This window comes from Nuphar pumila, chromosome 7 (assembly GCF_984573655.1).
Source record: "Nuphar pumila chromosome 7, dmNupPumi1.hap1.1, whole genome shotgun sequence".
In the NCBI taxonomy this organism is placed as follows: Eukaryota; Viridiplantae; Streptophyta; class Magnoliopsida; order Nymphaeales; family Nymphaeaceae; genus Nuphar; species Nuphar pumila.
Window position 1 is genome coordinate 123,328,458 of NC_143255.1, and position 25,014 is coordinate 123,353,471.

The 25,014-nt window shown below is 39.9% G+C and overlaps 1 protein-coding gene and 1 non-coding gene across 4 annotated transcripts; one reads left to right on the forward strand and one right to left on the reverse strand.

Moving 5' to 3' along the window:
* Positions 1 to 2,930: 2,930 nt before the first annotated feature.
* LOC149833288 (AP-4 complex subunit epsilon-like) lies at positions 2,931 to 15,156 on the forward strand. Of its 3 annotated transcripts, XM_090015038.1 has the most exons (12): positions 2,931 to 3,915; positions 4,415 to 4,600; positions 5,483 to 5,698; positions 5,850 to 5,960; positions 6,682 to 6,879; positions 6,984 to 7,115; positions 7,867 to 7,923; positions 8,040 to 8,156; positions 9,040 to 9,117; positions 10,751 to 10,894; positions 13,590 to 14,357; positions 14,516 to 14,840. In XM_090015038.1, exons 1-12 carry the CDS (start codon positions 3,313 to 3,315, stop codon positions 14,696 to 14,698), a joined length of 2,793 nt encoding a protein of 930 aa, XP_089871164.1. In that variant the 5' UTR covers positions 2,931 to 3,312; the 3' UTR covers positions 14,699 to 14,840. The 3 variants fall into 3 exon arrangements, with proteins under 3 accessions (XP_089871164.1, XP_089871162.1, XP_089871163.1); XM_090015036.1 differs by having other exon boundaries at positions 13,590 to 15,156; XM_090015037.1 differs by having other exon boundaries at positions 4,418 to 4,600; positions 13,590 to 15,156.
* A 2,586-nt stretch (positions 15,157 to 17,742) lies between these two features.
* On the reverse strand, positions 17,743 to 17,816 carry TRNAV-CAC (transfer RNA valine (anticodon CAC)). The gene has a single exon. It is a non-coding gene; the product is annotated as a tRNA-Val (tRNA).
* Positions 17,817 to 25,014: the final 7,198 nt, after the last annotated feature.

A 25,014-nucleotide genomic window follows, 5' to 3' on the forward strand; every position in this document is an offset into this window, starting at 1 on the left:
TTATAATAATAATTTGCTGAAGAATATTGTCAATCAAATAACGATTTATTGAAGAAGTGCTACAACAGTCATGATATTGGGGCCAAAATCAGAATATTTATAAAATCTGGATACAAGGTTCTGGTATTTAATCAAAATAAAATAGTAATTGACCATGAAAAATTCTGAAAATTTACAAGGATGAACTAGACACATAAACGAAGAGAACCCTTTTTACAGAATTGAAAAATGATCTTCCATTAGGAAAATAAAATTCAAACAAAATGGATCAAAATCTGAGCCGTTAAAATGACACAGGGTGACAGGGTTATGGTTTTTGACCCGAAACTGGTACGAAAACACTATAGAAATCGCTGAAGTTTGGTATGAACAAACTAGATTCAATTTAAAAAACAACCCTTTTTACGGATCGGAAAGATCATCTCTAGTTAGGGAGAAATCACTTCCGCAAGTTGGTCCTGATTCTGCTAAAATCCTGACAGTGCAAAATAACAGGTTTTGAATCTCGATTTTTAAAGTGAGTCAAACAAACTCAGAATGATCTGATTTTTGGTGGAGAGCATGAAAACATATGCATAAAGTTGCAGTAAAAAATTCAAGTTAAAATGAGCTCTGGTTACATACAAATTGATAGATCTAAAATGCACAAGAATTCAAAGTATAATCTAGAAAGCAACTGAACATGATGAAAGCAAACTGCACATGCGTGGATGTTCAAAAATGAGATCTAATGCCTTAAAATATGAATGGATAAAAACTTTGAATCAGACTCCACAACTCTTCAAGTTGAATGATGCTACCCACGCTGGGAGGAGCCCCCAAACCCCCCTCCTCTAAGGGCAAAAACTCTAAATCAGGTTCCACAACTCATCAAGTTGAACGATGCTACAGTTAGTGTGCAGGTCAGTCGGTGTTTGATGGAGAAATGTTGGATCGTTTGTTGGATGTGCACAGAAGTAGAGAGAGAAGGGAGAGAGAGTGAGATGAGGTTTTACCCCTCTCTTGTAAGGGTAAAAACTCTGAATCAGGATCTACAACTCATTTAGTTGAATGATGATACCCACGCTGGGAGGAGCCCCTAAACCCTCCTCCTGTAAGGGTAAAAACTCTGAATCAGGCTTCACAAGAGTCAATGTATAGGTCAGTCGGTGCTTGATGGAGCAATGTATGATCTTCTAATGGATGTGCACAGAAGCAGAAATAGAAGGGAGAGAGAGAGTGAGAGGGTTGATGTTCATGGCCTCCTCCAGGGGAGATTTCTTTCTCGGATAATCCTGCAGTGCAGAAGACTGGGTCTTAAATAATCATCTTCGGGGCACTTAAGTCTTTACAACCACTCCTTTTCAAGAACCGTCATTTTTTTTTGCACCAATGGAGGAGAGGGTACTTAAGTCTTTGCAATCTTATCAAACTCCAACGCTAATTAATGTTGACAAACATGGGGATACGAGACGCACATGCTTATATACGTGGTGCTCTTTGGGACCCCCGATCATGAGATGTAGCTAACTGCCCTGTTCGGGGGGGGAACATATAACCTGCTTTGGGTCTGCTGCTACCGCAATGAGTGCAATTTGTGCATGTGATTTTCTTGCTTGCATAGCTTTGTTTTGCTTATGTATATCTATACATACAGATTCAATATATATATATATATATGAGAGAGAGAGAGAGAGATCTGTGTCAACCAGTGAGGTATGACTCAATCTCACCCACCCCGAATTCTATAGGGTCAAGATTTGGTTAACAAATGGAGGGCCTGATGAATTATTAGAATCAGATTCAGAAAGTTCAATTAGCATATGGAGTCGAGTATGGTTTATGAAATTTCACACAAAAACCAAATCTAATAATCGTGATTAAGATCCATACTTTTGTATTATAAATTAGTACTTTACTGGGTTTGTTTAGGATCTGGTTTACATTGTCCTTACAGGACCCCTATATGGTAGGACTGGTCAGACCTAGACAAAAGCCTGGTATGAGCAACTTAGAGTCAAATCCAGTTCAGACCCACCCAGGTAGGGTGAAGGTTCAACCTAGGAGTGTCAATGGGCTGGATCTGATTCGCACCCAAGTAGGATCAAGCCCGTATCCGATTTAAGGTGCTCGTACTGGGTAGGGTCCAATTGAACTCACCATAAGAGAAACCATACCCAGGTCCTATAAGGATTACATGAACAAGACTTGGACAATACTTGATAAAATAATCATTTTTTATCTTTTTTACATTGAAAATTTGAAAATCGAGTTTGGGTCTGGTATGAAATTTCATAAACCCTGACCCTATAAGATTTGGTACTGGCCGGGTATGGGTCAAACCCAACCCATTGACACCCCTAGTTCAACTTAGGGGTGTCAATGGGTCGGGTTTGGTTCGGACTCAGGTGAAACCAGACTTGGACTTGATTTTCAGGTATGATATTGGGTCCAGATTCGAGTCTAATCAGGTCCACTATAAGAGAAACCATACCCGGACCTGATAAAAACATGAACTATACCCGGTAAAATAATATTTTGTATCATTTTTACATTGAAAATTTGCGGTCTTAATCGGAACTTGGGTCCTGCCCAGGTCTGGTATAAAATTTTACAAACTATACCCAGATCTATGTATTAATGGGACCTTTGGGTCCAGACCCAGGTCTTAATCGGGTCTTTTTATTTATCACCATACCCAGACCCTATAATGTTTGGTTCGTGTAAATCCGATCCGTTGATACTCCTAGATCAACCCGTTGACTCCTCTAGTAAGTATGGGCATGAATCGAGCCATACGACGACACTCGTATCCTAAATCAGACTCTCACAGATCTAGGTTTGGTTCTCATCAAACATCATGTTCGCCATTGGGCATCCGACCCACCTCTCTGGGTCCAACCCGGGCTCGTGTCCCCACAAAAAGTTGATATACGGTGAAAGAAACAATCAGAGGTGGAGAGAAGCATCCAAAAGAGATCAAGATCAAACGGAGCCAGCCCCCATTAAAGTCACAAACTTGGTCACTCTTTTCGTGTTGCTTCAGCTCTTACCACAAGAAATCGAGAGAGAGACCAATTCCATAGTAGCTCCCTCCAAACCCTTCCCTCTCTGAGAGGAAACCCCAGATCCCAAACCCCCAATTTCTTTCCCTAGGAGTTCTTCCCTCCCCTCGTCTGCTTTTCGATATTTGGGTAGCTTCAAAATCGACGGAAAAACGCCGGATTCTGAGACCCTTCTCCTCTCTGCATGGTTTTGGCTTTTGGGGCCTTTAGGGATTGATGACCAACTTGGGAATTTGAGGCCCTTTTCGATCGGGACGGTTCGAGGAGGATGGAGCAACTGAAAACCATCGGGAGGGAGCTCGCCATGGGCTCGCAGGGAGGTTGGGGCCAATCTAGAGAGTTCCTCGACCTCGTGAAGTCCATCGGCGAGTGCCGATCCAAGGCCGAGGAGGACCGCATTGTCCTCCAGGAGATCGAGACCCTGAAGAAGAGGATCGCCGAGCCGGACGTGCCCAGGAGGAAGATGAAGGAGTACATAATTCGGCTCGTCTACGTCGAGATGCTCGGCCACGACGCCTCCTTCGGCTACATCCACGCAGTGAAGATGACCCACGACGACTCCTTGCAACTCAAGCGGACGGGGTACCTCGCCGTGACCCTCTTCCTCAACGAGGATCACGATCTCATCATTCTGATTGTGAACACCATCCAGAAGGATCTGAAATCGGACAACTATCTCGTCGTCTGCGCTGCGTTAACCGCCGTCTGCAAGTTGATCAATGAGGAGACGATACCTGCGGTTCTTCCTCAGGTGGTTGATCTGCTCGGCCATCCGAAGGAGGCGGTGAGGAAGAAGGCCATCATGGCCTTGCATAGGTTCTATCAGCGGGCTCCGTCGTCCTTGTCTCACCTCATCTCCAATTTCAGGAAGGTGTGCTCTCTTATGATTTTTGGTTTAGATTTTTCTCATGCTGTATTGTGGTATTTCGCAGTTCAGTTTAGTTTTTAGATTTCCTGGAACTTTTCTTTTTCCCTAATTTTGGATCTTCCAGTTAAAGCATTTTGATGGTTGCAAGTTCACAGCGATATTGTAGACTGTAGTTCATGATATCAGGGAGTGTGATTATTTTGTTCATAGAATTTTATGGGTTTGAATAAGTAGTTGCGTCCTGTTTTTCCTTTTGCTTCAGTCATGAAGTTTCTGGATTGGTATTTTTTGTGGTTCTATGTAGTTGTTTTCAGTGAGAGCATTTTGATGGGTATATGTGCTGTTATGAGTTCACAATTTGTTGTTGGTTTTAGTTATGGATCTTAATGAAATTCCAGTAGATTTTATACGAAATTTCATTGGTGGTCATCTCATGATCTGATCGACAGTTCTTCTCATTTGGGTTGATTAATTAACTCAACTTTTTGTGTTTCTTTTGTAGAAGCTATGTGATAATGATCCTGGGGTCATGGGTGCATCACTATGTCCTCTATTAGATCTTATTTCAACAGATGTAAATTCATATAAGGACTTGGTTGTCAGTTTTGTTAGCATTCTCAAACAAGTGGCGGAAAGAAGACTTCCTAAGAGCTATGATTACCATCAAATGCCAGCTCCCTTTATTCAGGTTTGTTTGGTTAATCTGCTTCACGAATGAGTATTGTTTCTTTTGTGAATACACGGATGGTTTCAAGTTGTTCAATGTTCACTGTTTTGATGAGAACACGTGCGTTGGGTTCAATTTATGCTTGTATACTTTTTTGGGTGGTTTTGGGCCTGGAAAATGTGATACTACCAGGCTTTTCCTAGAGCATGAAGCATATGGACTTTTATAAAAATTACATCATTAGAATTGTTTGCATCTATGCTGATCCTATCTCTGTAGCTTAGAGATTGAGCTGCAGTGTGAGCCTAAAATTGGCTTTGGCATGACAGTCTCCCCAGACTAATGCACTTAATGGTGATATGGTGTGTCTCGGCGCTTATATCCCATGCCTCTTGGTAAAGTGCATGCCATAATTGCAGCATTCAAGATTCAATCTTTTATTTACTGGACGGAGCTGGTACATGATTGTGTTCTTGCTCAACCTAATTCATGGCTGTTACTATAGCTGCAAACAAGCTAAGCTGACCAAACTGGAAGGTCATCAAATTGGGAGTAGGATATGTATGGGGTCGGGCTCAACTCACTAACCGGTCATCTGTACAGAGTAATTCTTCTTCTTCTAAGTGGAATATGGCAAAGGAGTAACCAGACTTCAAAGCTGCTCCCAAACAGGCATAGTAGGAAATGCCAAATCCATAATCTACCACTTTGAGCATGGAATTTGCAAATCTACCCCAAACTATCGGCTCCCAAACAGAGCCTTAGTCTTTTTTTTTGTTTTCTCCTTTGCCTGAAAAAAGAATTGCAATAAGTTGCATCTAAGTGCTCATATTTATGCTTATGATGTGCATTTCTAGACAAATTGAGAACTTAATCAGGTACTTATGTCTCATTCTTTTGCAGATCAGATTACTTAAAATTTTGGCATTGCTTGGTAGTGGTGACAAGCATGCTAGCGAAAATATGTATGCTGTACTGGGGGACTTTTTTAGGAAGTGTGAAACAATAAGCAACATTGGGAATGCAGTTCTCTATGAATGCATATGCACGGTTTCATCTATATATCCCAGTCCTAAATTACTAGATGCTGCAGCTGAAGCAACATCCAGATTTCTAAAGGTTTGTTCAATGCAGAATAAATTTTTGGTTTGCTTCCTAGGTATTTAAAGTGCACTTAATAGGTCAGATGGTTAAACAAACCTGGCCCTCTTGAGATACTGAAGGCAAGATAGTGTTCCTGATCCTGAATATGCTTTTCTGATGTGAACAGAGTGACAACCACAATCTTAAATATATGGGCATTGATGCTCTCCGTAGACTCATCAAAATAAACCCGGATATTGCAGAGGAACACCAGTTGGCTGTGATTGATTGTTTAGAGGTGAGCCCCCAATGCTCTATTCAGTACGCTGAGCTGTTTTAGGAGTTAATTTGTAGTAGCTCATAAATTTTTTTCTTTTTTTCTTCATGATTAAGAATGCATATATCCATTCAAAAAATTTGTTTATATGGATTTATGTTCAAGTTGACTGCAAGCTCTTCTGAAAGATTACATTGTTGAACAAGTTTACTGCGAATGTTGATATCGTTCTTGCTTCACAAGGTTCTTGTTTGAAACCTTCTTTTGCTTATGCCCTTTGTCTATTATTTTTTTTGGAAATATTTCGTTTATTCTTTTCTATTGAGATGGCCCTTTTCTTTCTTCATTCTTTTTTTTCTTCTCCTACATATCTTCCTTTAGGTGTTTTATTTTATATATCTGAAAAATAAATAAATTTCCAGTATTCTAGTTTGTTGTGATTAACTTTTAATCCGGATTTTCATAAGTAATATCCTTATAATCTAATCCTTTTCTGATCATTTGCCATTCATAATGTTCTCATCACTTTTACCCCTTTTCTGGGGAGTTCTTTATAGCTGGAGAAAGTGTTGTTTTTCATGAATATCATGCATCTTGAGGTTTCTATTCTGTTGGATGCTCATGACATCTTTTCATTAAATGCTGTTGTCATGTAGGCCAGTGAATCTTTTTGTCGAGGATATCTTTTTTCTTTAAAGTTCTTGACATTTTAGTCTTGAATTTGAATGTATTTCTTCAACAGGATCCAGATGACACTCTAAAGAGAAAGACCTTTGACTTGCTTTATAAAATGACAAAATCCACCAATGTGGAAGTGATAGTTGATCGCATGATTGATTACATGACCAGCATCAGTGACAACCATTATAAAACAGAAATTGCAAGTCGATGTGTGGAACTTGCAGAGCAATTTGCTCCGAGCAACCAGTGGTTTATACAGGCACGTAAAAAAATGGTTTCTTGAGAAGCTTCCAATTTGTTGACATGTGTTTCATGTTGGTTCTTATTAAAGATCTCAGTGCCTTAATCTTGTTTCTTTTACAGACCATGAATAAGGTCTTTGAGCATGCTGGGGATCTTGTTAATATTAAAGTGGCACACAATTTGATGCACCTAATTGCAGAGGGGTTTGGAGAGGATGATGAAGATGCATATAGCCAACTGAGGTCCTCTGCTGTATGTCGCTCCATTACGTTACTTGCATTCTGGATTTGTATATATTAAAACTGATCATGTGAAGTCTGTGCTTGTATTCATCAGTAATATGTTTGATCAAGAAGTTAGGTTTTGTATTTTTTTCCTGTTTTAGCATTGACACAATCATTTTGCATGAAAATATCAGAATATTAATCTTCATGAGAATCTCTTTGATGTGGGACAACTTTTTGAAGGTGTTCGACTATAATGTTTCTTTTCATGACATACCTGCTGATAAATATTTAATTTTCTTCTGTGGCAGTTTCATGTGCCTTATAGAGAGATCCTCTGCCAATTTTTTTTAAAGAATGGACTTTCTTGGATCTTTGGTACTTGTTTATAGCATAGGGCCTAAAGTTTGTATAATTGCTTATTTGGAGATGCCCTTCAAGATGGAGTTTTCTCAATTTCACTCTCAACTTCTGTGTTAACATTAAGAAACTTTCATTAAGTGGCATAATTTGTATGCATGCATTTGTGTATATGCGTGCGTGCATATGTTCTAAATGTTGGTGCACATGCATGTGTGTTGGTATATATTTGTTTAGGCTGTATAGTGCTAATAACATTGTTGTTCTTGTACATGCATGCATGTTTCTGTGTGTAATTTTTGGTAAAAGTCTTGGACTTGAATCCCCCACAAGCGCACACACAGGCAAGTATCAGATGTGTCTGTCATTTTGCTCCACCTTTTGTATTGATCTGTGATATTTTTTCTTTTTATTTGCAGGTGGAGTCATATTTACACATTATGGGGGAGCCTAAGTTGCCTTCTGTTTTTCTGCAAGTACACATAATCCTTATGTTTCACACTTGTTTATCTGCTGCTATTGCTTGTGGTTAAGGAGAATGGCCAATTTTCTTTTGTTTGCAAGTTTATTTATTTTTCTGTTCAAATTTCAGGTTATCTGTTGGGTGCTTGGAGAATATGGAACAGTTGATGGGAAGTACACAGCTTCTTACATAACCGGAAAGTTGTGTGATGTGGCTGAGGCCCACTCAAGTGATGACACTGTTAAGGTAATGCTGCATTTGAACCTTAAGGTTGTCCCATTTTTTCCATTGTGGTATTTTTCTTTGTTGGGAATGTGCATTCATGGGTTCATTGAAATACATTGATATCTAGAATGTTTATATCTGAAGATTGTGGTTTCAATTATTTTCCCATATTTTCTTCATTTGATGGAAGATTGATGAACCTCAGTTTAGGTAGAAAATTTAAAGAGAAGACCTTCCATATAAATGTATGGGAAAACAAATAAAACCTCGAGGTAGATATGGTTATCTACTTGTCTTGTAAAGGTGTGGATACATAAACTCCAATACCATCTCAAATTTGGAAGAAAAAAATAATAATTGGAAATGAAATAAGAAGTTATATTAATCTCTTCTCTGTGGTGGTTGCTGATGGTTCATACATGATTGTGTATCTATATTGGAAAGTCTTTGGATGACAGAAGAATGACAGGACACCCTTTGGAGCCGCGAGTCTTAGTACTTATGTTAATAATGTCCACTGTCTAGTCATTCCATATTGCAAAAATTACCCATATCCACCCTTTCTAATAAAAAGGAATAGAAAACCCACATGCCAAAGGTAGGGTAACCAAAATATCCTTTCACTGAAAATTGCATAAGTACCTGTTCCCAGTGTGACATACTGGGACAATATCATCATGGCTAGCTTTAAAAAGGAAAAAAAACTTAGCATAAATTGCTCCTGAATAAAAATGAGCTGTCCAAATATCTATAAAAATAAAATGTTTGCATTTGTTTTATGAGTGATGTATCAAAAATTGCAGCTCGTTGGCAAATTTTTGTGATTTAGATTGTCTTGATTGTTTGAGCTGCATGATGACATATTTTCTTTTGCTTTTTCTTCATTCTTTTTGGTCTCTTAAAGGGCTATGCAATAACAGCTATCATGAAAATATTCGCCTTCGAAATTGCAGCAGGGAGGAAAGTGGACCTGTTGCCAGAGGTAATCTTCTTTTCTTGTTTTCCTGTACAGGTGCTTTGTATATATATTTTTAATTTGAGGTCATTTTTGCACTCTTTATATGTTGAAATTAAATTAGAAAAAATAGTATCTTAATGTGATTAAATTGTCCATTCTTGCTCTGTTAGTAGAGCTTGGCCTTATGAGTCTTGGTTCCCGTAATTTTGAAATTCATTATTGTTTTGTACTGTTTTCATGTTTTTAACTTCTCTGTTTCATGCCCTTATACCCTTTGATGGAACACCTTTTCTTTTCCTTTGCCTATGTTTCAGTTTTATTTGGCTCCCTATTAGTCAACAAATATATTTTATTTTTTGTAAACCCTCCTACAATGTGTCATAATAAATAGATCTTAGATGTTGACTATTTACTGATACACTTCTATGCATATTGTTATTGCTTTTAAAGATGTAGCTGCTCTTGGTGATATCCTTGGTACTTCTGTTGTACTAGAAAGAATCGCGTGACATTAGAACTTATGATATCTTGTGTTTACATGTATATGATGATTGTGCATAATGACCTAATAAATAATATATAACTGATAATGATAGGTCATTTATCTTCATTCCATCAATCTTCAACATTAAAGTATTTATCTCCGTGGTTACTCTTGCTTATTTATTATGTTCACAATTGTTCGGTATCTACTTGTCTATTTAATATTTTTCTTTGTTTTTGAGATTTAATGTCCTTTTGCACACATCAGAATAAATAGCACAATGTGTTTACCTAAACAAGTGAAACTCAGCACACCGCTCTCTCTCTCTCATTGTACTGGCGGCTTCTGTCACTTGGAAACCCACAAACTGTGAACCTTGTTATTATGATCTAAACCTACATAGAACCCAGATTTTGTTTATGGATGAAGCTGGAGGTACTGAGAAGGAAACAAAAAGGGTTGCATATGTCGGTCAAGAGTATCTAACAAGTAGCCTTTGTCTATTGCTTTAATTTAATATCTCCTTTGATAGACATTAGTCGACCCTGAACCGAAAAAAGAAACTTTTAAGGATAACCATAATTCTAATCTACTTAGCTGCATTAGAAAAATAGAATCTATTTAATATATTCTGTATGCTCAGTATTTTAAAGAGAAAATGCCTGTTCATGCCCCGATTGAATGAAAATTGTGACTTTCATCATTAGTGTGAAGCATACATTTTGCTCCTGAAATGATGAAAAATTTGCAGTTCTGTGGCTCCCCTGAATATATCTCTAGAAACCACTTGCTTCTAGTGAATGTGCCAGCTTATACGTTTGTGTCCCTTTCTTTGACATTTTTCTCAAAAGGTACTACATAGATGCACATGAGTATGCATACTTGGATTTGCAGAAATACAACCTTGCAGTGGATGAAGAACATGCCAATTTGATTTTGCTTTGTAAGAAATGTGAGACATTTTTAGCTGACTAGTTTGCTGTGATTGTTATTCTGCATGCCTGTTTAAGAAATTCTGCCATTTATGTGGAAACATGACCTAAAACCGTGTTCTTATGTTTTGGTTTTTCAAGAGGAACAAGGCATTTTAACTAGTTAGTAGTGATACCAATGATTGCCATCCTGTGATCCTGACATTTCATCTTTGGTGATCTTATGTTTCCCTTGTTGCAGTGTCATGCCTTAATTAATGAACTATCAGCATCACATTCCACTGACTTACAGCAGCGTGCATATGAGCTACAAGTGCTGCTTGGATTGAATATGAATGCTGTTGTGAGTATAATGCCGTTGGATGCAAGTTGTGAAGATATTGAGGTGAGCACCAAAGTGACACAGCTTTCCCATTTGGCATTGCTATTGCAAGTTTTTGTTTCTTGGTATTTTGATGGCACTCCTTTATTTTAGTCTACACCAATCAAATTTTGCCTGGACAAATTACTTTTTTTACTTCAGGCGTTATGGGACAACTACGGTTGTCTTTCTCATTCTTGTAGAAGTTCCTGTGTTAGACAATGAACAATTTATAGCTTCAATATCTTTTCATTTGTAGAAGATGGGCTCATCGTTGGTACTATCCGTGGTATCATTTCATCTAGAAGTCCCATTGATTTTCTATCATTTGCATTGAATGTTTTGTGGATCTGATTGTACATATGTGATCCCCATAGTTTTACTTTTGTGGAGAATATGTATCAGAGTGGGAGATTTTGATGTGAAGGCAGGTTTTTAAAGGAATCTAAAGAACAATGGCCCATAATGCACTAAAATTTCACAATTAAAAAAAATCAATCTTTACATCAGAAAAATTGGATTGGAAGCGTGTCTCTTAGTATACAAACCTTTCAAACACATCCAGAGATTTTGGTTGAGTAAATAATACATGCAACTATGACTTTCTACTAATAGTATGGAACCATAGATGGTACCAAAGATAAGCTTGAAAAGGTGACACTTCCATAACTTTAATCTATTTTCATAATAATACAAAATGTTGATCCCTTGACAGCAGACAGTTAACAGGTGAGCTTATGATTTTTGGCAGTAACTTCTTCTTAGGCAGGATATGGTTGTGAAATGATTTACAATGTGTTCATAACATGATACAAGGTGCATTCTGTGCATACATGTGTGTGTGTGTGTGTGTGTGTGTGTGTGTGTGTGTGTGTTCCAAACAAACCCTACATTCTTGTCCAGGACAATATTTGTCTAGCACAAGTGCATAGGAAAAAAAGTGTTAGACAAATTCAGATAAATTGCTGCATGTGGATGTGGTAGTCAAAAGGGCTAGTGGACGCCTAGGTGTCTGATGTCTAAAAGGCCTAGTTGGGGCCTAAGCGGGACTAGTCAGCCTAGGCAAAAAAAGAAACAAACAGAAAATGTAGAATTTACAATAATATATATTTATATAAGACATTAAGACTTAATATAATCTATACATGCATACATACATATATAGAGCCTATATATACATATATTTGAAAAAAAACAGAGAATATATATTTTGGACAAAACTGGACTTGGTTAGGGTTAACTGAATCTGCTTTTGGACAAAAATGGACCTGTGTGGCTGACTTCACCTGACACAAAGGAAGCTGTGTCCAAGTGTCGCACCCGCATGGGTGCAGATGCGGTGCCTAGGGATGCACACGAGCCGGGTTCGAGCTGAGCTTGGGCTGGCTCGGCTCGGCTCGGCTCGAGAAGAAAAACTGGCTGTTCAAGCTTGGCTCGAGCTCAATCCAAGCTTGAACAGCCTATGCTCGGGATCGGATTGAGTCGAGCTCAAGCAAAGCTCGGCTCGAGCTGAACACATTTATAAAAAGAATTCAAAGTTTTTTTAAAAATTTGTGTCAAAAGTACTTTTTGAAAGAAACGTAAGTGATGGGATTTGAACCCAGGCCACTTTCAAAAGAGTCCAAAGACTTACCCACTAAGGTAACACCTATTTTTGTGTTCATGTAAAGAAAAATAATATACATATATAAAATGTAATTTCATTATATAACTATGTGAACCGAGCTTAATCGGGTTTATCGAGCCTAACCGAGCTGGACTACCTGTTCAAGCTTGGCTCGTTTATGTGTATTGAGCCTAAACCTTTGTTCAAGCTCGGCTCATTTATTTTTCGAACGGCTGAGCTCAAACGGGTCGAGCCCGAGCTAGCTTGGCTCTTTGTGCATCCCTAGCGGTACCTTGTTAGAAGAGTCCGTGTTACTTAGTTTTTAAATTATTTTTTGATGTATTCCTTATAAAAACGTGGGAAAATGAATAATTTCAAAATCTCACAAGAAAAAAACTGGCATTACTTTCCCATTTTCAATGTTTGTCACTATGTGGGAACAAATTAGGTAGAATGTTTTTGTGTAAAACCAACCACTAGTCAGGCATAACACTTGTCCTGTGTATTGGGACTTGCTACTTTGGATGCCAAACAGTGCTGGTGTCACGTCCTTTGTCGGCAATTAACAAAAAAATGTAGGAATGTGTTGCAGTGATCCACTTGATATGAAAATCGTGAACAGTAGGTGTCAGTCCAGTCTGAAGATGAAATTTTTGGATTCTTAGACCCCCAGAAACTTTGCTGCCTCTGTGTTGGTTTCTTGGACATAATTGTATCTCTCCATCCATTATAACCTAAAATGTATGTTTAGACATTGCACACATCTATTCTTAGTGTTTCCCTTTTTCTTTTTTCTATTTCTTTGGGTAAATTTTTATTGTTCTGTACATTTTAGGTTTGTTATTTGTCCGTTATCACCTCCTTTTGATTTTTGTGTTTCCTGTCCATTGTGGTTTATGTCTGAGTTTTCTCATATTGCTGATAATGAACATCATTCATTCATGAAATGTTTTCTCCTGAATTATTCTTCTCATTAACTGAAAATGCTGTTTCAACTGATTTTGCATCTTTTTGAAATTGATGATCAGAACTTTTTCAGCTATTTTAGCTGCTGTGTCCACTTATCTATAGCAATCTCGGGTCTCTGAATGTGTTGATTGTTCCTGCCTACAGGTGGATACAAACCTTTCATTTTTAGAGGGCTTTATCCAACAAGCCTTAGTAAATGGAGCTAGACCTTATGTTCCTGAGTCTGAACGGTCTGGAATGGTTGACATCAGTAGCTTCCGTAATCAGGACCAACATGATGCTTCTGCTCATTCTCTCAGATTCGAAGCTTATGAGGTTCCAAAACCACCAGTGCCAACACGTGCTTCTGTGGTTCCTCAAATACCTTCGACTGACATTGTTGCAGTATCTGATTCAATAACTATGAAGGAAAGTTATCAAGCCTCTGCACCATCATCCATCCCTGACACATCAGCTGATCTTGGCATCAGGCTTCGACTCGATGGTGTACAAAAGAAATGGGGCCGACCAACTTACTCTTCAGCAGCTCCATCTGTCACATCCTACAGTAGTAAAAAAACTGCCAATGATTCTGATTCATATGCATCCAGTAGCTCCCAAACTAGAGATGTACCATATGATTCAAGACGACAGCAGCCTGAAGTCTCTGCTGAGAAGCAGAGACTTGCAGCCTCTATATTTGGGGCATCTTCAGACAAGAGTGAGAAGAAAACATCAACCAGTTCAAAGGCAGTGAAGAGCAACCATGCAAGAGTGGAGAAAGGACCGCCTTCAACAGCAGCTGCTGCATCTGCTGAAGTCCCTATCGAGAAAGCTGTTCCTAGCCAATCTCCCCCAGACCTCCTTGATCTGGGTGATGACAATGGACCAAGCATTAATGCTTCAGCTGTTGAAGACCCTTTTAAGCAATTGGTAGGTCTTCTTGCCCCATCTCAGGCTCCTTCATCCGTCCAGCCTGAAACATCTGCTCCCACCCAGCTGGTTGGTCTCATGGCACTTTACACTGACACACCAAGTGTAGCAAATTCGACTGATCTGGGTTCTGTGTTTCTTGCATCCGAATTGTCTAGTACCGGCAGGGATGCTGTTGGAGCAACTATGACTGCTTCAGTGAAGAAGGGCCCATCTCCTCAAGATTCCCTTCAGAAGGATGCACTTTCAAGGCAGATTGGAGTAATACCTTCAGGCACAAACCCGAACCTTTTCAAGGATTTGCTTGGCTGAATGGTGATCTTAGATTGCAGCTATCATGATGGTTAGAGTAGCATTTGAGAATTCCTGAATGAGACATTGATCTCCAATTCACATTGGCTTCTGGGGCAATTGCTTGGTTGGATTGGTATTCAGAAGCAGGGGGCTAAAAACTGGAGAAAAGTTGCAGAAAATTATGTTCATAGTCAGAGAGGTATGGTATGATGCAGGGCATTAGCTGTTGGTGGCTGAGTTTTCGGGTAGTTGTAGGATGTTGTACACAAGACTGGAAGTTGACAAGTTGAAACGAAGGATGTGAAATGTGTAAGGCAGGCTTGAATGAAAATTTTGCACCGATTTGTTTAGTTGAATGGTTATCCTGCGAGAGTTTTGGAACTGGCCCTGTTCAGATTTGTGTTACGATCGTGTTAAGGGCCTCAAAATTCTTTAACCTGTTGTGTGAGTGATTTGGGATATTTTGAGCATGAATGCAATAAGTTGTTTAGTATTATGGTTATAAGCATTTATTTGTTTATGTTTTAGTTGATTAGCACTTTCAATGATGAGATTTGGTAAGGGAGACAATGGCAAATATGTGTGTGCAGGCCAAGGGAGAAACCTTTCCATCACTGACCGCACATTGGTAGGGCCTCTGGTTAGTAAATCCCTTGAAGTCCCCTCCCATAGGAAAGTACACCTAAGCTTCGATCTTGCAGCAAGAGATGACCTCTATAAGTTTTTAACCATGGTCATTCCATGTCAGGTGAAGGCAGAGCCCCTATGCATGGCACATGCTTGACCAGCAACGTTACCACGATTTAGTGTGCCCCATCAAGATCTGTTCAGCTGAGGGGGCTGGATTTGGTTGGTGTTGATTAAGATCCAGCTTTGTTTACATGTAATAACAGATCTGTTTAAGGGTATAACTTTATTAGATAATCAGTTCTGGACCAGGATATGAGCTCTCCTTTTTGAAGTCCGAGTCTAGATCCAGATTTGATCATGCGACATCTGATTATGTTGAATTTGGCAGTCACCCATCTGAACTGATTCCTTTTTTCAGATAGGCAAGCTGGGGTTAGGGAGACCCACACCAGTTACTCAACATACCATTGGGTTTTGAACCTGCAACGTCAAACCACAGGGTGACGTGCACTGACAGCTCCTACCAACCAAGTGGAGCCCCCCTTGGTGTCTGAACTGGTTCTTGACCATGTACATTGTTGGCTCCTCCAGCACTTTTTAGGGAAATCAAACTTGAGTGTCTGATTGGATCATCTTAAACACATGAACATCCAGTCATAAGCCATGACGTGTCCACATCAGTATCTATGAGCTGTCATATACAATCAATCTTGATACATGATTCTCTGTCTTTTTTTCTCTTTTCCTGCTTTCTTTCTTAAAGAAAATAATTAATTGGGTGCCTAAAAATGGGGAAGGTTATCATATTAACCTTTTAGTGAAAGCTTAACTAAGATAAAGGCAAGCTCTATTATATGTCAATATCGATGGAGTGCCTAAAAATGGAGTCTGGCATTCTTGCTGCCATGAGTTTAAACTCAATTGGTGGTTTAGAGACTTTTAGGAAAAGAAGAGGTGGTTTTGCCTAACCATTTCACTTAGGAGTGGAGGATATTAAAAAAGAAAAGAAAAGTAAGCTTATGACTAAGAATTTTACTTGAAGCTGGAAATTGACAGAAATGAAAAATATAGATTATGCCTCGCAATTTTGCTTAAAAATGAAAGTTTTAGAAGGGAAAAACGAAAAAAGAGGTAGCATGTGCTTAATAACTCTTCTTAGAAGTGAAAAAAGAAGAGAAGGTGGGTGATATGATCCTTGATTAGAGCTTGATGCCCAACTTAGGGCACATTTGGAAGCAAGAAAAAATCTTGTAGGAAAAGAAAAGTTTGCCTACGAGTCAAATGAAATTTTTTAACTTATTTTGTTTAGCATGAGAACAGAGTGAAAAAATGTGAGAAAAATGTGTGTGAGAGAGAGAGGTAGGTCGATCACACCCAAGAGAAAGAGAGAGGTGGGTAGACCATGCTAGAGAGACCTGAAAATGATGGAGAGAGAGAGAGAGAGAGCCGAAAGTAATTCAACATTACCACTCATGAAGATCAACAAAATGTTGAACCCATGAACTGAACAAGAGCAAAAGCCAAAACAAATAAAGAAAGCACAAGAGAAAAGAACATCAGACAGATAAAATGGGCTCACGCCGGAGCCGCTTGGCCAGATTGCGACAAAGGATAGGTAGCATCAGCAGGAGAGAGTGGAAGATCACTAAGATGCATACGCAAGAGAGAGAGAGAGAGAGAGAGAGAGAGAGAGAGAGAGAGAGAGAGAGAGAGCAAAGCGGGGTGGAAGAGAAGATGGAGGTTCCTACATGGAGGAAGCTGATAGATGGGGTTTCATACAGGATGGGTGCTGTTTTGACGGAGCAAGGGAGGTATTACTTGATCGTTGCCATCGCTCGCACCTTGATCTCGCTCGCCGAACAATCATCGGCTGTGCGCGCAGCCGTCGGCAGCCTCGAATCTGCCATGGCGGCAACGCAACTTTCAGCACTTCCTTCGGTCGCCCAACTGAAGAGCCAGGCGAAGGGCATGCGAATATGCGTGAGATTGTCGGGCTGGTTACATCGATCCTCCAGGAAGAGGGTGGTGGAGACGATCATTGCAGTTGATCTTTCAATACACGGTTCCATCTTGGGGCAGAGGCCCAAATGCAAAATTTTATTTTTGATAGAAATTATTTCTATAAATAAGTGTACTTTAAAAACAAAAAAGTTTTTATCATTTGGAATAGTTTGAAAAGATGTACTTTTGTCTTTCCTAGTTTCACTTTTCCTACTATTTTCTCACTTCCAAACATGCATTTAGTTTTGCTTGTAAGTAAGCCTAAGAATTTAACGTGAGGTGTACAAATAAAAAAAACGAAAAAAAAACGAAGGTAATCTATGTGCAGGCATCCTTATTCCACTAGAAAAATAAGGAAAAGCTCTCCACGTAATTGTGCCCGAGAATTGTACTCAGGTTTACTTGAAATATATAGACAACCATAAATAAATATACAACAAAAATGAATCGGTGATTTTTTTGTCTGAGCCCGGGTTCGAACCGGGGACCTCTAGTGTGTGAGACTAGCGTGATAACCAACTACACCACCCAGACGGTTGGTGAACTATCACAATCTAAGAATATATAAATCTTAGAATTTATATCGCCATATTTATCACGGACGCTGTTTTGTCTCCAATGGCATTTCCCCCACTAGGAATGCAATATCTCAATGCTCAGTCCCTCCCCAACTTCACACAAATCCTCACACTCCTCCGACTCTCTGGAGCGAACCAGACCGCATCCCTTGGCCGAATCCTCCATGGCCTCATCATCAAAACCGGCCTCCACAACTCCACCCCAATACCCTCATCATCATGTGTGGTGGGTGCGGCTGTCTCCCGCACGTCCCGCAAAGTGTTCGACCAAATGCCTCAGAGAGACGCCGCATCCTGGGCATCCATCCATCCTCACCGGTTACACCCACGCCGGGCGCTCCGACCTCGCCCTGGACATGTTCGCCACCTTAGCTAAGGCAGACGGCGTCGCTGTCGACCACATCCTCTATGCCACGCTCGCTCGGGCGTGCGGGAGTATGGGTGCGCTGAGGCAAGGCAATCAGGTGCACGCCAACTTCATCTCTTCGGCCTTCGGGCGCGACGATGTGTCGAAATCCGCCTTGCTTGATATGTACGCGAAATGTGGGTGCGTCGACGATGCGCGGTGCGTTTTCGACGCTATGTCGACGTGGTCGTACGTCGCCCGCACGGCCATGGTTAACGGGTACTTGAGAAACGGACGTTTTGGCGATGCCCTCCGTCTCTTCCGCCAGTTTCCAGGCCTGGACGTGGTCTCCTGGACTGCCCCTATATCCGGCTTCTTCCAGAACGGTGATGGTTGTGGTGCTCTTTTTCTCATCAATGGGATGAGGGGAGATGGTATCGAGGTCGACCCATTTGTTCAGTCGTGTGTGTAATTGGCGGTTCCGCTAATATGGCTGCGTTGGAGCAGGGTAGGCAGCTCCATTGTCTTGTTATCAAAGCTGGATTTGCGTCTAGCGTGGTTGTGAGTAACGCCCTTGTTGACATGTATGCTAAATGCAGCAACGTTGGAGCTGCGCACAAAAGTGTTGGAGGCATTGCCTTCGATGTGCAATGATTTGAAGAGGTCTCGAGACAGGCTCTTGAGTCACTGCATGAGTCAAAGCATAACTCTTCTCTTAATGTTATTTTTTAAAAAGACATTAATAGCATACCAAACGATGTGCAATGATTTGAAGACCAGTAATGGGGGGAAACCAAGACTGAAACACTACCAGTCATAATCTTAGAGAGGGTGGTGTATGTTCCCCCGAGATGATTCATTGATTTGGGGACTTTGAATGAGCACAACGTATACAAGCACATGGGGCTCGTATTCCGGTGTATGTTGACAAAACTTTGCATCAGACTCTAGACTCTGGTGTTATTGCAAAGACTTAATACCCTTTTTTGTTATTCTTCTAATAAACTGATGGTTTGAGAAAATAACAAAAATGCCCTTCATTCAAAAAAGAAAAAACAAACAGTTCAAAAAAAGAATAAACATGTCCTCCATCCAGAAAGTCGAGGATGATGTTGACTCTTCAAAGTCTTCTTCTTCTTTCTTCGTTCAAAAAAAGGACAAATATGTCCTCCATTCAGAAAGTCGAGGATGATGTTGACTCTTCAAAGTCTTCTTCTTCTTTCTCCATAAAACATTGTAAAACTCTCTCTGTCTAGAGAAGAAATCAAGGGAGGCAAAGAGTTCTTCCTGTAGAAGGCCATGAACATCAACCCTCTCATTCTCTCTTTACTTCTGTGCACATCCAACAGACGATCCTACATTGCTCCATCAAACACTGACTGACCTGCACACTGACTGTAGCATCGTTCAACTTGATTCGTTGTGGAGCCTGATTCAGAGTTTTTGCCCTTACATGAGAAGGGTTTGCGGGCTCCTCCCAGCGTGGGTAGCATCGTTCAACTTGATTCGTTGTGGAGCCTGATTTAAAGTTTTTGCCCTTACAGGAGGGGGGTCCGGGGGCTCCCCCCCCCGGCGCGGCGGGGGCCAGGGGAGGCCGCCCCTGGCGGGGGGCTCGGGGGGGGCAGCGCCCTCCAGACCAAATTTTTTTGGGGCCTTCCAACAGCGATTTGTAGTGTTATCGGGCTTTCTTACAACGATTTGTAGTATTTTCGGGTCTCCAACGAGCCCCACAATGATTTATAGTGTTATTCGGTTTTTCAACAACGATTTGTAGTGTCTTCCGCAAATCGCTATAGCGATTTATAGTGTTTTTAGATCTCACTATAGTGATTTGTAGTGTCTTCCGCAAATCGCTATAGCGATTTATAGTGTTTTTGAATCTCACTATAGCGATTTGTAGTGTCTTCCGGAAATTGTTATAGCGATTTATAGTGTTTTTGAATCTTACTATAGCGATTTGTAGTATCTTTCGCAAATCGCTATAGCGATTTATAGTGTTATTCAGTAAGCAAATCGTTGTAAATCGTTACCCGAATTAGGACCAACTTGTCAGGGTCATATCCCCCTAACCGGAGGTCATATTCTAAATCCGTAAAAAATGGTGTCTTCGTTATTGAGTTTAGTTTATTCCTGTAAATTTTAAGCAATTTCTATTGTCATTTCATTCTCTATTTTAACTAAAAACAAGACCCTTATTATTTTGTGTTATTTGAGTTGCACAACACCATTCTCGCTTGACATCCACATCTTGATTCTGGCATGCTCCCTGTTGGATTTTCCATTGATTTCTTCCAACCTTGCTTGGAACAAACATATGTTTTTCTCACTACGACACCCGGGACTCGTGCCGGGGGGAGCCCCCGGACCCCCTTCTTGTAAGGGTAAAAACTTTAAATCAGGCTCCACAACGAATCAAGTTGAACGATGCTACCCACGCTGGGAGGAGCCCCCAAACCCTTCTCCTGTAAGGGCAAAAACTCTGAATCAGGCTCCACAACGAATCAAGTTGAACGATGCTACCCGCGCTGGGAGGAGCCCCCAAACCCTTCTCCTGTAAGGGCAAAAACTCTGAATCAGGCTCCACAACGAATCAAGTTGAACGATGCTATCTATGTTGGGAGGAGCCCTCAGACCCCCCTTCTGTAAGGGTAAAAACTCTGAATCAGACTCCACAACTCTTCAAGTTGAATGATGCTACTCACGTTGGGAGGATCCCTCAGACCCCCTTTTCTGTAAGGGTAAAAATTTTGAATCAGACTCCACAACTCTCAATATGCAGGTCAACCGGTACTTGATGGAGCAATGTAAGATCTTTTGTTGGATGTGCATAGACACAGAAATAGAAGGGGGAGAGAGAGTGAGAGGGTTGATGTTCATGACCTCCTCCAGGGGAGATTTCTTTCTCAGATAATCCAGTAGTGCAGAGACTGGGTCTTAAATAATCATCTTCGGGGCACTTAAGTCTTTACAACCACTCCTTTTCAAGAATCGTCATTTTTTTTGGCACCAATGGAGGAGAGGGTACTTAAGTCTTTGCAATCGCATCAAATTCCAATGCTAATTAATGCTGACAAACATGGGGATACAAGACGCACATGCTTACATACGTGGTGCTTTTTGGGACCCCCGAACATGAGATGTAGCTAACTACCTTGTTCGGGGGGGGGGGGGGGGGCATATAACCTGCTTCGATAATCTTAAGTTGGGCAGCCTTCTATAAAAGCCATTTGTGAAACTCCTTGGCCCCAAACTCAAAACATGTAAAAGTACATTTTCATGTGGGCCACAGATCTTAAGGGAATATTTGTCCAAAGATTTTTTTGTTGGATTTTTGAGTCGGATCAGATCCAACCTAGTGCGACCCATATATCACAGGGTTATGGTTGTAGGGCAGTTACGTAATTATGAAGAGGTCACATAACTTACGAAGACGTCACATAACTGTTCAATCAATGTACCAATCATAACCTCCCACCATATCCCACTATAAATAGGAGACCCATGATAATGTGATGTTTATTACATACATGTTATCATTCTCTCATCCGGGTTTTGGCTTCTGATCACCTTTCGACCTAACGGCCTGGGTTCATCGGACACAATTTGCTCCTGATCATCTTTCGACCTAACGGTATGGGCTGATCAGACATGTGAACTCATATAAAAATTTGATTAAGATAACAGTAAATAACTTTGATATTGTATTTTTTTTTAGTGTCAATGAGTCAAGTGAAAGAATGTTGAATTTTTGGGTCAGATCATATCCAACCTGAATGTGACCCATATTGACTTAGGGTCCAAATGATTGTAGTTGTTCATGTCATTGGGGTTATGGTTGTAGGTCATGTGGCAATCATAACCTCCCACCATATCACACTATAAATAGGACAACCATGATAGTGTTACATGTTATCATTTTCTTATTCTCTCCGAGATTCAAGAGCCATGCTTACCGCTTGATATAATTAACGGCATGGGCTCATTGAAGGCATCGATTGGCTGAGGACAATGTGGATAACCCAATTTTATCGAAGCTTTGTCCAAATGATCCATGTTTGCTTTTTTGATCCATTTAAACTAACATTTTTAACCTAAGATTTTTGCCATATTTATTTTCTTTCTTTTAGCTTTTTTTAGTAGGCAAGCTGAGGGAGGTTAGCAGACACCCTATCAGCTATATAAGTATACCCGTCAGTAGTCAAGTCATGATTCTGGTATTGACACTGAGTTGATTTTTAAATCCATTCAAGGGATTCACCATTTCAATTCTTAATTGAATCATCAAATTTTTAACAACAGATGTCACAAAACTATTACAAGTATTTTTAATTATCTTTTAAAAATATTTAAAAATAAGCAGAATCAGCTTGGTTTCGTATCAATTTCTAGTCGATACAATACTACAACATTGGTCATGACATCCCAGCACATTGGACGACCAGAATCTCCTCGAGCATAGCGGAAGACCCGGGTCAATAAAGATCTAATTTAGTTTAGAGTTATTTATTTAGAACTGGATCTTTTATGTAACGAATCTATCTCAAATCCAAAGTAAACCTAAGGTTTATTGTCTTTCTTTATATATACTTATTATGACAAATTTTGAGAGATCACATAGTAGAGTTGGATGAATGATTTTTTTATTTTTATTTTTTGAGTTTATGCATTGTTTTTCCTAAATTTCTATTGGGAATGCTTTTGTAGCTTAATTTTGGTAAGAGTAGTGTAATAGAGCATTTTATCGCAAATCGAGTCCTTTTGATTTACATTAATTTGCCTGTACTCTTTACATCGGATTACGTGTGGAGAGTCGTCGTGGAAAACGTTAGCACTTGTACATTCTCCCAGCTCTTAAGGCAAGATAATAATAGAACATAAACAATTGAATAGATTTGTCAATTTTATGAGATTAATGATTATTAGGCGAACAAGACATGACAACCTAAAGGATAAGACCAGCAGGTGATCGCCTTTGTTTAGTAAAAAACTCATGTGGTTCACTTGGGGGTGGGGTGCGTTGTCTGGCAGGAGCAATTAGTGCAAGTCAGACGCATCTCTGACCCGATCTGATCTGATGTCCACATACCAGGATGAAGGTTTTGCAATTTATTTTGGGCTGTTCTGGATCCTATTCCCATTCGAATCTTCATGTATTTAACTACTCTGGATCCGAACCTTTTACATCCCAACTCCATACGATCACTCTTGCAGCTGATTGGTTGAAGAAAAGTGTAGGGGATGATCCCCTGGATCACCTCATCCTCTATACCTGACACCTTATGACTGGCTGGTAAGTGAATTCTTAATATTTGTTTTTAGTCGCCTGCTGTTGTCAAATAAATAAAGAGGAGTGTGGGTATGCAAGTCTACCAATCTATCTATCCAACCACAACCAATTGGGTATTGTGCCTTATGGGTAGGCAACCACCAGCAGCCCGATGGGCCAAGCCAACCTGGCCTGCCATGGCCCTGGTTTGGGTCATAATTTTAGGTTCAGGCCCCATTAAGTACCAGGCCCAAAACCCAGCTCATTATATATGTGGGCTGGGCTCGGCCCACCTGATCATAGGCTTGAGTTATTTATTAATTTTTTAATAATATATAAAATCTTAAAATTAACTATTACATAGTAACTTGAATAACTATTATTATTTACTTAATTAGTTGCATAAGAACTTGCTATTTGTTAATTATTATTATTTATCTAATTAGTTGCATAGGGACTTATTATTCTCTCATTAACTCATAATTTAAGTCAAGCATTCATGCATTTTAAAGATTGGTCCCATTGGCCTGTTGAGCCAATAGGTTGGGTCATGGGATTCCTAATCAAACCTGAGCCGGTAAAAAACTGGGCCAAAACCTGGTCAGCTAGTAAACGGCCTGGACTAGCCTGATCCAGGCCCGATACCCACCCTTAATTGTGCTCTTGGGCAATGGCTCACGTCACAAAGATAAGCGTCTAACTCAACGCATGAAGCGGGTTTGAGGCACAAATTATTTTTTTTTCTGAAAAATAACACTTGAAGATATAGATTTATTTTTTAATAAATAAAAATAAATTTTATTATTTTAATATTTAAAAATATTTTTATTGAAATATTATTAAAATACTGAAATTATTAATATATCTACATGTCAATGCCCTGGCCACAAAGTTGGCAAACTTGGCGAGTCAACTTATGACTCGGCCTAGTCAGCCAATAACTGAGTCTAGTGAATTTTATCTGTGACTCGGCCAAGTTTTTTTTTTAGGAGGTTATGACCGTTTTTTAACCCAATCAAATGTGCTTCCTTCATTACTTTAAGGTGTTTTAGAAAAAAAAAAATCTGACCTTTTGAACACTCAAGTACGTTCTGGCCGGGTCAGGCAAGATATCCAAGTCCGACAAAAAAAAAACCATACCTCAAACACAATACAAATATTTTAGGTTCGGATCCACACAAATGACGTTCATGTTGGCATTTCTGTGCCCATACCTGGAAATTCAGCCTCGGATAGTGTCACAGGTACCAAATACATATCCGACCTGTAGAACTTGGGTTTGACCCGGTTGTGCTTATTGAAACATATCAGGTTCTATAATCAGTTCGGATCCACAAAATCTGAATAGTGCTCAAACCAGGGTCCATTTTGGCTCTTAAAATTTCAAAGCAGAAGGAGATTCGATAACCAACACCTCAAAGGCTGAAACTAAGTTGGGCCTTTTACCGGATCCACCAGATCGGGACTAAGCCCGATCCGTGAAAAGCTAAGTACCGGGTCGGACCCATAGTAAATCCTTTCCTGATTCAACTAACCCGCCGC